Source organism: Medicago truncatula, chromosome 2 (assembly GCF_003473485.1).
Source record: "Medicago truncatula cultivar Jemalong A17 chromosome 2, MtrunA17r5.0-ANR, whole genome shotgun sequence".
Taxonomy (NCBI): domain Eukaryota; kingdom Viridiplantae; phylum Streptophyta; class Magnoliopsida; order Fabales; family Fabaceae; genus Medicago; species Medicago truncatula.
The window spans coordinates 2,258,922-2,273,304 of record NC_053043.1 but is presented as its reverse complement, the minus strand read 5'-3'; the positions used below and the strand labels follow the sequence as shown (position 1 = coordinate 2,273,304).

At 34.4% G+C, this 14,383-nt stretch overlaps 1 protein-coding gene across 2 annotated transcripts; it reads right to left on the bottom strand.

Moving 5' to 3' along the window:
• Positions 1–1,274: 1,274 nt before the first annotated feature.
• On the bottom strand, positions 1,275–11,873 carry LOC11429245 (fatty acid amide hydrolase-like). 2 transcript variants are annotated; one of them, XM_024776835.2, is made up of 21 exons: positions 11,718–11,873; positions 11,466–11,585; positions 11,249–11,358; positions 10,799–10,859; positions 10,376–10,563; positions 10,151–10,280; positions 9,947–10,024; positions 9,724–9,871; positions 8,703–8,815; positions 8,545–8,620; positions 7,519–7,590; positions 6,509–6,560; positions 5,304–5,384; positions 5,147–5,230; positions 4,927–5,030; positions 4,417–4,509; positions 4,236–4,304; positions 3,684–3,748; positions 3,256–3,317; positions 2,077–2,172; positions 1,293–1,711 (listed from the first exon to the last, which is right to left on the bottom strand). In XM_024776835.2, the coding sequence occupies exons 2-21, from the start codon at positions 11,542–11,544 to the stop codon at positions 1,649–1,651; spliced, it is 1,824 nt and encodes a 607-aa protein (XP_024632603.1). In that variant the 5' UTR covers positions 11,545–11,585; positions 11,718–11,873; the 3' UTR covers positions 1,293–1,648. The 2 variants fall into 2 exon arrangements, with proteins under 2 accessions (NP_001411837.1, XP_024632603.1); NM_001424908.1 differs by lacking the exon at positions 11,718–11,873 and having other exon boundaries at positions 1,275–1,711; positions 11,466–11,651.
• Positions 11,874–14,383: the final 2,510 nt, after the last annotated feature.

Here is a 14,383-nt window from a genome sequence, read left to right as displayed (position 1 = left end):
ACGAAGAAGAAGCTAGCGAGACAACAAAGATGGGAAGCAAAGAAAGCAAAGAAGAAAGCGGCGGCGAAGGAGCAGAAGAAGAAGGAAACCGAACGGAAACGAAAGGAATGGGAACAAAGTTAAAACATAGATCTACACTGTTTGGTTGTTTATCTTTGAAAACCGAGTCTAGATTTGGATTATAGAAGGAAAAGGATTTTTAAAAGTGAATTTTTTTTTGAAATCGGAGCCATTTCCTACTACTCCGGCGGCGGCGCCGCTGCCCTAGGGCGGCCGGCCACCGCACCGGAGGTGTGTAGAAGATGAAGCTTCATCCCAGATCGGTTTCTTAGAGAGAGAGTGAGAGAAAATCTGTTTTTCAAAAGAGTAGAGAGAGAAATGACAAACACAAAATGAAATAAATGCGATGGTTGTGAAGTGTTTATGCACGGTGCATAAAGAAATGGCTTATGCACCATAACTTTTGCCGTAAAATAGTAACCTCTTGTGGAAAAAAAATTGAAAAATAGTAACATTAGAATTACATGTAACTGATGTAAGAGGACTATTGAAATTTAACTCAAATTCAAAGCAATCTTTTAGAATAATTGAAGTTATTCAGTTTAGCTTAAAACTGGAACAATCTAATCGTAATACTAACACTCTTGTTCCCGCTTTGCTTTCACTAGTTATTTGTTGCTTTGGTTTGGACACACACTAGAACTCTGATGCTGTAATCCTTTTTATTTTTGTTCTTTTACTGGATGAATGTTTACTAGGTTTATAGGAGCGTGTCCGAATTTGTTTCCACTGCATTGTTGAAAAACCATTCACCTTATCAAAATTGAACTGTTTTCAGTCAACACACTTGTCTAGTATGGACTCGAAGCCGATTTGAGTTTCATTACACGGACACTAAATGATATTTGCCTTGGTTATTTTCAGTATTCTCCATTGCGAAATGCAGAAAATAGGTTTGTTCTAATTTCGTGGCACTACATTGCTATAGCCATGTTATTTGATAGCACTTGGTACTAAACAGTGAATCGTGGAACAATAGCGATTCCTAAAATTCCACAGCACTATAGCTCATTATATCTGTATTTGACAACACTGTTTATTTCCTTGCAAATCATAGCAGTACCGACTTATAAAACCGTATGTCCTGGTCAGGCATGGACACAGGATTCACAATGTAGATGGAGATAAGAACTACAATGTGTATGGTTGGTTGTGTTGTGCTGACAGTGTAAAACTGTTCACATTGATTGTGTATGAAAATTAAACTCATAAAATATTAAAACTACTTCAAATAACGTTAAAAAATGGATGACATTAATCTGTTTATAATTTATAGAACAGTAGTAACTGCAAATGTATCATAGGAAATGAAAAATATTTGAGGGGATAACAATTAACAAAAAAATTAATCTGAAATGAAATATAATCTTGACTGTATACTTCCCCTTCTGCATTTTGATAGTGTGTTCATCCATTATTTTCTAAACAATATTTTATGACTGTAGAGGTTATTAACACAATCTTGTCTGTAGATATTATTTGCAAGGAAGTTTGCCAAACCGTAAATCCTGTTAAAAGGATAGCGATCTCCAAATAACGCTAGAAGTTTTCAGCCACAGATTAATGACCCACAAGAGTATTTTAAGCTTCAGTTAGCCCCCAGAACATCGTAGTATGTCACAGGTCTTCTCTTTGACTCCCCGCAGAGTTTCTGAATAATTAGGACGTAAGTTTACCGAAAATATAAACAATAAATATATACGCCGTCGGTGTAAAAATATTTTAGACATTCCTTAACTGAATGAAGTGTTGCCATCATATTTTAATGATGATGCACTACAATGTAAATTAGTTTTGCACCACATCCAATGAAAGCTCATCAAATCGCTACATAAGTCCACTTTATTAACAGCATTTTAGAAATAATCAGATGCATGTGTATATTTTTATACTTGGAACGTGTATAAATTAAACTCTTAAATAATAGATAGAAAGACAAATTCATACATCACACAAACTGTGGGTTAGGTTTTGAGTATTAACACTTATTATATTTATGCATGAAAATAGACATACCTCTACTGCAGCTGCTACACGCAAAATAGTAGCCTCTGCCCATGGTCGGCCAATTACTTGCAAACCTATTGGAAGTCCTTCTTTATCGTAACCCACCTATAGAAGGAACATGTCAGTTAAACGAATAAACAGCATATATGATAATATCAGTCTAGTGACAAAGATAGGTAAATGGATTGAGGGGAAGTGGATGAGGGATTTATTTCAGTGAGAACTTCAATTGTTAAATGAACTGCAGGTGTTATTATCTAAGGTGATTTTGAACATATGGGACTCTGATTTTCGTGATGAAAACGAGATCAGCCTGGGAAGTATACAGTAGAGACAACATATATGGAGCTTTGAAATGGAAGAACCCACAATCAGGATTTCTTTTTTGCTAAAATATGGAACAAACTTGTACCATTGAAGCTGTGTGGTTTTGTTTGGAGATTGTTATTGAATAGAGTACAGTGCCTACAAAAGCAAATTCGGTGAATGGAAATATGTTGTCACTATTAGAATGGATGTATCTTGGTTGTCAGTCGACAGTAGAATCGTCCAGTCATTTATTCTTTGAATGCCCTGCTTATCGAGAAGTTTGAAGGTCATGTCTCATGTGGATGAGTGTAACTTCAATATTGCATAATGACTGTATAAGTCACTTCTTACAGTTTCAGGGGTTGTTGTGATGTGGTAAGGAGTATCAGGATGCTTGGTGATCAATATAGTTTGCAGTAATTCAAGTCAGTTTCCTTGGATGTGGAAAAGATTGCAGAAGTGGCAAAACTGAAATCTTAGAGTTGGCTAACTGTGAGATTATCCAGTTTTAGATACCCTATTTCATCTTGGTTGACTAATCCTGCTGCGTGTTTGGTGAAAATTACAGCGTGTAGTTTAATATGTTATCTTTTCTTATTTTGTGTAGTCTAATATGTTAGCTACTTCTTTTGTTGTTTGGTGTATCACAGTTTGTTGGGGTTAGGGATTATCAAGATGGCTTTCTCTCAGGTTGGTTTGGAATTCTGTGGCCTAATTTGGCATCTCTTGTGCCGAATATATACTTTTGTTCAAAAATATTTTTTTGTTAGCTTAAAAGAATCAGCCTGTAGGCAATTATTATGGTTATCTGAATCAGAGTACTCCCAAGACAAAATAATAACACGATACTCTTGAGTGATTGATAACACTCGCACTTACCGGGACAGAAATGGCAGGGAGTCCCAAAAGATTTGCTGGAACAACGAACCGCATGAGGTAACCTGAGAAAAAGAAAAGCTTCTAATTAAAATACATGGAACAAGGCAAGTCATTGTGTGTTAAATAAGGTCAAGAAAATGGTGTCCAAAAACACACATCCAATCCATTATTTCCAACTTATCTAGTGAAAACAAATGCCGCCAATACTCTGGATTTAGTCATGATAAATAGATTATGGATTCAGAATCTTGATGGAAAACTTTTGTTTGGCTCTTTTGTTGACCTACGAGTCTAAAGACCATTAACTCATCTAATGCCAACAAACAAGTTATCTTATTGCGAGATGATAAACATTATAGGGATGCTTCTTAGCAAAACATTCAGGAAAATATAGGATCAATCTAATATTTAAAAGTGAAGACAATCACCTGTAGTCGGCATATCTGTTTCACCACTTTTAAGGGCACTTGGAGGTATTCTGGGAGCTGTCATACTGTCACAAATAAAAGCAGTTCAGCAACAACAAAACCTTCCAAAAATAAGTCACGGTTGAATTTCGTAAACAGGTGTTTCCTCATCAATGACACTTGTTTTTCAGTCCCACCCTCCCAAAAATTATACTTATAACCTAAAAAAGCTGCTGCTATTAGAACTGATCAAAGACAAATCATCAGATCTGATAAGATCGGTTAGGTTTTCCTTAAAAGTTTTAATCTTTTCTTTTCTTGGTTCGATGAAGCGTGAACATAGTAGATATCAGATGCTATAATGACAATGTAATTGTCTTAATACCAATAAACTATTTAACAAATGCCATGTGTACTGTTATCCAGACTATAAAATTCAACTTTTAATCCTACCAAAGAATTTTAGATGAATCCAAACCACATTAGATCAATTAAACAGAAATTTTAGACAGTACAAATGGTCCATTACAATTAGGTTAATTTCTACTGTAGTTGTTCATTATACATGCATACCCAGTTGTTGGAGTCACTATGACATCAACTTTCTTGAAAATCTCCATGAAGTAATGCATAATCCTTCGTCTGAAACAGATAAAATAAACTTTAGAAGCTGTATACACACAAAAAATTAAGTAGAGTTTACATTTGACTAAAAGGATGTAAATTTGGTATATTTATTATAAACTCGTATTACCTAATACATTGAGCTGCAACATAATCTGCTGCGGTAAATGACTGGAAAAGTGCCAAACTTGTGCGAGTATCATATGACAATTTTACACCTTTCCTATAAAAGAAAAGAAATAAGGAAACCACCATAAATTTCTCATGAAAACTTCCAGACAAGGTAAAAGATGAGAATGGTGCCTTTTAACAAAAAACCAAATTGCCTTGTTAGAATCAGACCTGACAGAAACTAAGAATGGTTCATTGGTGAATGAGAAAATGAGAGAAAGTGATTGAAAATCTATGTTGAATATTTTCTGTAAACTGAATTCTATTCACAATTATAGTAGCAACAGGTATTTATACCTGTTCTTAACTGATTCTAATTCAAGGGACTGTGCTGAGTCAGCACAGTTATCTATATATTGTCTACTCTATTAAGACTATAAATGAAATTACCGACACTAAAGCTTTAATATACTCAAACGTACGTGCCTCCAACAAAAAAAAAAACAAGAAGAAGTATACTCAAACATACCCGTCTTCAATATCAGGATTCAGTGAACTTAAGCATTCAGAGCCAATGGAAACAAGATGGGCAGTTCGCATCTCCACAATCTCTGGTATAACAACTTCTACCACCTTGAAATATAGGAGATATGTGTAATGCTTAGACTTGTTTGAAACCATCATCATGCTAGACTAGAAATAAAGTGCAAACAAATCATGCATAGTACATGATATTACAATGTACTTACTTCACAACCATGTGCCTTTGACAGCAGATTAAGAGCATCCTCACATTTATCAGAGACTTCAGTTGAATGGACATTATTAAACCACTTCACAGGAATAAATATATTGTTTAGAAAAAGTTTATCGTATAACTCCATGTTCAAAGGATAGCGTGATTACCGGTGTATAAATCCCTATTCTTAATGATCTCAAAGCATCTGTATCATCATCAGACGACAGAGTTGGCAGACAAGGTGTTGACTACAAGAAACAGAGAAATGCAAACATCACAACTATCAGAATGTTTCAAATAGAGAACAGAGTACATAATTGTAGAATATGAGTTGGTAATTTGGTATAGTGGTTTGTTTATGTCATGCAGATTTGTAAATAAGTAATTATTGTTGTAGGCACATATTATGTAATTATTAGTGGGATAAACCTTGGTTGTTGTGGTATAGCTGTAGGCACATGTTATGCAGTTATTAATATTTTGTATTAAACCAATTAGGCCCACTAGTTAAAGCTTAGTCTATATATTCAGATTAGTGTTTGAACTCTTTAGATCTTTTTCAAATAATATTCAGAATCATATACACACTTCCATAGTCAATCCTCTTGTGCAGTCCTACCCCAACAGAACAGTGTTGGAACAGAAATGTCACGGAAAGAGCAGAAGCTCTTCTGTTTCACATGAAAGTTCTCGAGCATTTCTTCTGGGTAGTTTCTGTATCTACACCATGCTATTTGGTATTGGTGTTCTCGAATACTGGTATTATGAGATTGCCAGAGGGATACCCCCCCCCCCAAAAGATGTTTTAAAATTTTTAGTATCTTTTTTTTTTTAACTAAAATGGTAGAGAAACAAATTTGCATTAAATGAACTCCAAAAGAGTGAGATTCAAGAGTACAAAAATTTCCTCCGTAAAATGTACGTAAGTTACAATTATACTTTACAAACCTTTTTATCTGGTCCATGGTGATCTATTTTTTTATTTCCTCCACATATGGTTAGTTATTTCCCTATTACGTCAGAATTTTTAATGAAAATTTGTGTACTTTTTAGAAAAACACAATCCAAAATCACAGGATTCATAACAAATGAATATTCTAAGAAATTTCAGGTGCTCAATCATAACTACATGAGTCTCATAAGCTCAGTACAGAAGCATTTGAAACTGCTATCTCTTTTTTTCCTACACCTCAATTTTTTATTTTCATTAGGGGGTAGCTAACCACCACAATTAACCTGGGATAATTGTAAGGTTGCCTGCTTTTTTTTATATGTCTAATTGGTCCATGACATCTAATTTTCAACATTTTAGTTTCCAATCTCAGCTTTTCTTATCACTGAAAAGAATATCAATTGAAGGATTAAAGATTACCGGTTTCATACTGATTCTATTTGCAGGTGATGCACCCAACATTGCCGCATACCTAAATTATGAGCACACAAAATATGCATTATATATCTTCAAGAGGAAGGCTATTGTAATCTTCATTTTATATTTAACATCGACTATTGAAATGTTATCTCAAACAATTAAAACCGCCGAGATCTAGTCTTGAATTCAATTATAAGTTTAACTGAAGGTAAGCTAAAGAAAAATTAACATTGCATCTGGAACAGCAGTTTATATTACATGAGCAAAAAGCATGATATGAAAGGGTTGAGGAAGCTTTTTATCAAAAGAGAAAAAATGTGAAAAAGTTGCAATGAAGCAAATGTGCAAAAGAAAGTTTAGGGTGCAAACCATAAAGATACCAGTAAGGAAGTTAACATTTATTTTAGGCCTTGCATTTTGCAAGAATTAAAGTTGATAACTAATTTTGTTTTTGATACTGTGTGATTTGACAATGTTAATTTTTTTTTTGTGGTGGCCGGGGTTCGAACCCCAGACCTTGCATATATTATGCATTGTCCATACCAACTGAGTTAAGCTCACGAGGACTGACAATGTTAATTTACTTTGGTTGTAACTGTCCATTAGATTCTAAAAACCAATTTACCAAATAAACACTTCACTTCTACTGAAAATCCCAAATAAAACTTCTATAGAAGTATCATACTGCACAATGAGAATCCTGCATATAATAGGGATTTTGGGTGCGTCAGCCCTACATCTAGTAGTATGGGATGCTTGGTGGAGTATTTAAGTTGCTTGGTTCTACCCCTTAATAGCTAGCCTTAAGGGAGGATTTCCGAAGTGCTTGGGTACTAATTAGGACCCAACATAAATCAACCGCTAGCATCGTGAAACCTGTGTGTCCATGGAGGAATAATGAAAAGTAACTGGTCTTTTGAGGAATGCAAAGTAGATAACAGACAAGCAAGATGAAAGAATTAATTAAAAAACAAAACTGAGCAAAAACGGGAAAAATATGTGTTGCATACACTAGCATCGCATCCTCTACTGTTGAAGCAATGGGTCCAATAACTTCCACTGTCCCAGAATCACACAAGGACCTGTAAATGAATAAAAAATTAATGGTGTGAGTTCCAAATAAAATAAATTTAGCTAGTCAAACACTAATTGTTTTTTAATTCAACTAAATATATTTTGATAGATCCTTTTTTTTTATACTAAGTCAATGTCACAAACTTTGGCACATAAAAATTAATTTTGTCTAAATTCTGGGAACATTACACGTTTCTCAGATATGTACTACTCAGACATGTTGCTCTTTGAAAACTGCTAAATTGTAAGCTTTATTCTAAGTGAGAAGATAACATGTTTTCATTGAATTTTTTGGGCAAATGAAATGAGAAAATGCATCATGCAATAATATTAGAAGATAGAAAAATATTTACTAACCATCAAAGATCCAACAGTCACAAAACACACTATAACTATTATCCACGAATGTCTAAGACTAGAATATGAAAGAAACTCTAAGTTTGATGAATAGAAGTTAAAGAAGTTCCTTCACTATCAAAAGATCGGACTGTTACCCACATGATAAAGGAGGATTGTTTACTGAGCTTAATTGCCTAGGTTTCAGTCTCTTAGATAGACTAATAATGTGGCATACTTTTAAACCAATGTCAAGTGACGATATTTTCGAGTAATAACTTAAAAGATGATACTTTTTGTGTTATGACCATCGCAGTCATGTAGTGTCTGATCAATATATTTAAGGTCTATTGCAGCAAGCTTTCTTCATGGCACTAAAGGAATTTATTCAACGTATATTCTTTTCTCTGGTGCAACACTGAAAAAAAAAGTATGTAATTTGACAAATTCATTTCATAGCTCTAATACAAAATGGGAAATCATTACCCCAAATGATATAGAATAATAAGGTCGCAAAATATAATTGCTCCTACATACTACAATAGGATAAATATCACTTTCTTGAATAACAAATAATACACACAAAGAGCTGGTTATGATTGATCTAGCACATAGTGAGAAATTACCCCTCCATGCTTGTTCGCCCGTAATTTATCTTCAATCCTACCACACCACATAGGGAAGAAGGAATACGTACCGAACCTGCCTTCACAATGTTTGAAAATGAGAATCAATATATAGAATTGGCGCAAATAAATAGTTTGACACATCAGGTTTGCACAACCTCCACCATCGGTGCCAAGTGCAGCAGAACATAGTCCGGAAGCAACAATTGCAGCTGGACCTGAAGAGGATCCACCAGTATACCTATCAGGTGCATGAGGATTTCTTGCAGTTCTGCAACTCAAGAAAATTCAGTTGAACAATCACATATGTATATTTTGATGAATAACGTAAGAAAATTATGAGCAAACCAAAATAGTTTTCAAGGGTATATTGGGTTCAATGCAAATAATGTTGTGGGAAATTTTCCTTTAATTTCCTGAAGGCTTTTGAGTTTTGACATGACATGTGGTAGAAACGTCTCAAATTCTAGAAACTGGGAATGAGCCCCAGTAATTACAGAGAGCTGAGAGAGAATTTAAAGAAAACAACCAAGAAAAAAGATAACTCATGTCGTTTGAGAGACATATAACATCATAACCTCGCATCCAATCATACACTCAATTCTTGCTTACCAGCTCTTTTCCCTCCCTTCCTTCCTTTTTAACCTTTTACACGACACAGCAAATTTGAGGGACTAGTAACCTCACACCTAGTAGCACACTCATTCCGTCCTCACCCCTTCCCCACTCATGCCCTTCCTTTTTATCCTGTTACTCTCAAAGATAGCCATCACATCCCCCATCTACCATGTTGGCAGATTACCTCAATCATGATTTATTTTTTGCAACTACTCATGATCTTATTGTGTACATGAGTATGCAATTTTCCGTTACTCTTCCATTTCTTCAAGTTTCCCTCATTTGTTGCCTTTCCATAAAACATTTTTTATCTTTCTATAACGGTTCTTAAGCTTGTGATGGAAGCCATGTGAAATGAACACATAAGGAATGAAAATAAGAACACACTTGTTAACATCTTTACTTGACTACTTGTGTCCCCTAATTTGAAAGAAGGAAAAGTGGGAAGCAGTGAAGTCCTAAATATGTATCAGGTAAAGTATGCAGATATCGCCCTTCTGACAAGCCAAAAGCCTCTTATGTTTATAATGGCATCAATAAATAACATATAGATTAGCTTACCCGTAATTAGAATTATTTCCTGTTGTACCCATGCCAAACTCATGCATATTTGTCTTCCCTATGAATATGACACCACAGCTACGAAGTCTTGAAACACAGACAGCATCCTTCTTTACATCACGTACCTCATGCATCCATGTTGATCCACCTGCCATCACCAAAAGATGATCCAAGTGTGTCTCTTTAATTACTCGCACAAAGTTAGATCCTAAGATTTGCTTACCAGTAGACGGGTGAGGATGGCAATCTATGTCATCTTTGATAGCAATGAAAATTCCATCCAATATTGATAATGGATTTCCTGCATAAGGCCAAGAGTGTGACTACAGTAATTATCCAGGCTTGGTCCCACCATGTCTCAACATAATCATGTATCAATGATTTACACTTAAACATCTATTTGCAGATTTGAATCATACATGATTACCTGATTCAAACCTCTGAGTAGATGCTGCTGCCTGCTTTCGGACTTCTGCAGCATCAAAAGATAACAATAGTGGTGTCGGAGGTTTATCTATTCCATTCTCCTCTATCATTGAGATGATGCTCTCAGCAACCTATGTATTCAAAGTGAAATCATTTCATTTATCAAGTTAATTTAGAATAAAAATGATTCTATATTTGAGGTTGCTATCAACTGAATGTCACATACCATAGATGGGGTTACTTTTCTAGACTGATAAGCATAAGCATAGTCACGTATTTTCCAGTACCGAAAGGTTGCAGATGAATTTTCCCATAATTTAGCAGGATCATAATGTGGAAGACAGTTCAAGGCAGACTCAACTCTGCCTTCAGGTCTCCCGTCTTCGTCAAGCTCAACAACACTGTGTTCCTTTTCTGAATTTATGTTATAACATTAGGTTGGGTTATTAAATGGCCAAACATGCTTCTTCAAATGCAATGCAAATAATTTAGCAGAATTATTAGTTCTCATTATATCTAAGGTAATTTTATTCCTCCTTTTCCCTTCTAGTCATCCCAAACAATCTCTACAAATCAAGCTTTAAGTTTAGGTAAATTCGACAGGAACATTTTCGATGCAAACATATAAATATATAGTATAAGAAATCACCTTGAGGTGGATATTCAGGTTTAAACATGGGTTCCTCGGGAAACACAGTGTTCCGCAATAACTGTTCATCATCAAAACCGGATAATTAAAAGTAAAACAAGCAGACATAATATAAAACCAGTCACCAATGTCACTCTACGAAGCATTGACACAAACATCAGACATGACACCGATAGCTAGGCACTAAAAATGGTTTTAAAAATTAAAAGTGCTTGTAAGGTGTCAATGTCATATCAGCTTTGGACATCGACATGTGTCAGACACTCAAATACGCTTTCAATTTGAAGTGTCAGTTATATAACTTAGATGTTGGTGTAGTTCACAACCTACTCAAAATATTATAACGACACAACTGAAGAAAAAACTTCTTCAAAGTAAAATGCGCAAACACGAGTAACAATTTAAGCAACAGAAAAATTCAAACACACTAACTCAATGAGTGACACAAACCTGATCAATTTTATTTTCCTTCTTCAACATAGTCAACAAGAAAGGACCTATCAATGGAGCTTCAATTAACCTCACAAAAAATCGAAACCAAAAGCCAGTCAAATGTGGAGCTGCAAAAACAAAACAAAAATAAAAAAAAGTCAAATCAAAGTTGAATTGGAGTGAAATTGGTTAACGAAAGAAGAAGCAATTAAAGTTAGTGGAATGAATGAATAACCTTGAACAATTTCAGGTTCGTATTTGATTGAAGACAAATCTACGTCCTTCGCCGGCACCATTACACGCTTCTTCCCCATCTTCAGAAATAAAAAAAAATAAAACGCGCGAGCTTAACTAACTGTTACAGATTGGAATTGTTGTAGTTAGCGAAAAAGGAAGTTGAAATTGGAAATGCAAATTGAAGAGAGTAGAAGAAACAAACGTAGAAGTAGAAAGAGAGGTGTAGTAGTAAATAAATGATTGTACTAACCGTTTCGGTTGTTAGCAGTGATACAGACGCGGGATCAACCATACGGTGTCGTCGTGCTCTATGTCAAGTAGTGTAGTACGGTCTATCTCTTTTTCAATTGGTGGGTCCACGTTTTTTAAATCTAACCCCCTTCTTCTAGTCTAGTTCTAGATAGATTGGTGGTTAGTTGGTAAATCAACTAACTTTTTCTATCTGCCCTCCTCTCTCATTAAAAATCAAATGCCCTGGTCCATAATTCTTCGAACCTCCTCGTAATTTAATAATAGAAAAATATTAACAAGTATCCTCAAAATATTTAATAAGAAGTCTAATTGAAAAACTTTATCTTGAAAAATATGCATTCATTACATTAAAATTATAAAAATTAACTTTTTCTTTATTAAACTCGTTAATTATTTGTATTTTTGTCTTCTTAAATAATGCTCTTATCGTATTTGTTAGCATCCATTAATAATAATATCAAAGTTAATGATTATTAGATGGTTTGACTCCTTTGTCCAAAGTCTTTATGATAGTGTGTTTTGTTGATGAAGTGTCAATGATGATGTAAGTGTATGAGAATGAAATAACTTTTATTTGAGGAGAAACATGCGTGGATAAATTGTTGATCTCGCACGTAAAGGAAAGATTGTTGGTGTATCAATGTATGTTAATGTTTTATATTAAATGAAAAAAAATATATGTTGAACAACTTATAATAGAAAAGAGATATATATCTAATCCATTAAAATTATAAAAAAAAAATAAAAATAAAGTAGAGATAAATATATGAGATATCCCTTCTCTTCTCTCCTCTTCTCTCTTGTGTGAGCCGTCGGCTGAACCCTAATTTTATCTTCTTCATCCATTAAAGAGGGGTGGTTTTGGGTCAAATTTTGACCCCAAATCACTCCTCTAAATCGTTTTTCTCCTTCCCTTCTATTTAAATAAGTGATTTTCACATCGAATTAGGTCATCCTTTTGTGATTTCGTCGTCTTAGTGCGACGCTGTTTTGTTTGTCGTCTTTGTGCGACGTTGTTTGTCTTTTCCCTTGTTGAGGTGTTTGTTCAATTCAGATTGTCAGATCAGCTTCGATCCAGTGCAAATCCAACCAATGACTTTGGCGTCATCAACGTTGCAGATCCGAAGGCATGGTTATTCCGGAGATTTTAATATAGTCATATTTGTAGGCTTATGTACTTTGCAGTTTTATGCTATTAACATGGATGTCGTGAGTTTGTTCACAATTCATCCTTTTTGTTTTTAGCGAATTTATATTGCTTCGATGTACTCTATCAATTTGAATGAATAAATGTTGTTTGTTTTGTGTCCAAAAAAAAATCTAATCCATTAAATATTCCCTAAAAAAAAAATTAATCCATTAAAAAATTTGGTTAAGACATGATGTCTAATCCATTAAGGTCAAAGCTCCATGTTTCTTGATGTCTTTCATGACCCAACAATTTCTTGTATCTATTTTTTCAAAGCCTTGGCTCTTTGTTTGAAGAATCGAAGCATCTTCCACTTGAACACTCATGTTCACCGACAGAATTCATGTCTGAATTTAACTAAAAACACTAATCAACAAAAAAAAAAAACTAACAATAATCATGTTAAAGATCTATGTAGTGGAAAAATTAAAAGTTTGGTTTGACCCTAATGATGTCATGATAAAAGAGCTGAAAAAGTTTGCTGGAGTCTACATGTATCAGGTTAGTATCAGAGGCGGTTTCAAGGCCCGACGAGTCTGGGCAGTTGCCCGGATTCTGGTCCAAAATTTTTGCTATTTCTTATGTGGAAATTTTTTTTTAGATTTTTTTAATTATTTACTTGCAATTTATTATATAAACCCCAATAAATGTGTTGCAAAAAAAATTTGCCACCGGTTAACATTGATGCGAGATGGAGAATAGGTTGACGTTGAACAAGTGAAACCAACAAAACTAAATTCGGAAACCCGACAAAAAAATAAGCTCGAAAGATCAACAAGAATTACAATGAAAGTCTGGTTGTCGGTCTTTAGTTTTTAGACTATAGTTTTACTAGTTCAACAAAGTAACTGCCACAAACGCAACCTATCACTTGATCGGTTAGTTTACTTAAGTTTTTCCATATAATAGTTTATATGATCGAAATCAAATACTTATTGTTCTAAAACATACTCCTACATTGGTAACAAATTCAAGCACTCAAAATATAAGCATGGTGGTGTAGCTATTGATGTAGCCATCGGCAGGCGGAGCCTCCCATGGACTAGGTGGGCCCCAAGCCCTAAAAAAATTATTTTTAATACGTATAATTACACATTTTAGAGTAAGAAGTTATATTATATATATAATAAGTTGTGTTAGTAGTAGTAGTCATAACAATGTCCTCTGGCTAGTGGCGGAGTCAGAAAAAAATGTTAGGGTGGGTCATTAAAATTAACTATTGAAAAATTGTTTAAAGTCTCGCAAATTAGACCTATAATTGAATTATTTAAATTTTTCGGGTGGACCACTACACCAATTTGCGGGAATTTGGATCAACCGAAACCTAAAACCGACATAAAATCGTATAAAATCTCGCAAAATAGACCTATAATTGAATTATTTAAATTTTCGGGTGGGCCACTACACCACTTTGCAGGAATTTAGATCAACCAAAACATAAAACCGACACAAAATTGCATAAAATCTCGCAAAAT

What these genes read in the sequence shown, in the direction of transcription:
- LOC11429245 (XM_024776835.2), bottom strand. Translation starts at nt 11,544, where the DNA reads ATGGGGAAGAAGCGTGTAATGGTGCCGGCGAAGGACGTAGATTTGTCT. An exon ending in ACCTGAATATCCACCTCAAG is followed by an intron (nt 10,564 to 10,798) that starts GTGATTTCTTAT and finishes ACATAAATTCAG; the next exon opens with AAAAGGAACACAGTGTTGTT. An exon ending in GGGCGAACAAGCATGGAGGG is followed by an intron (nt 7,591 to 8,544) that starts GTAATTTCTCAC and finishes ATTCATTTACAG; the next exon opens with GTCCTTGTGTGATTCTGGGA.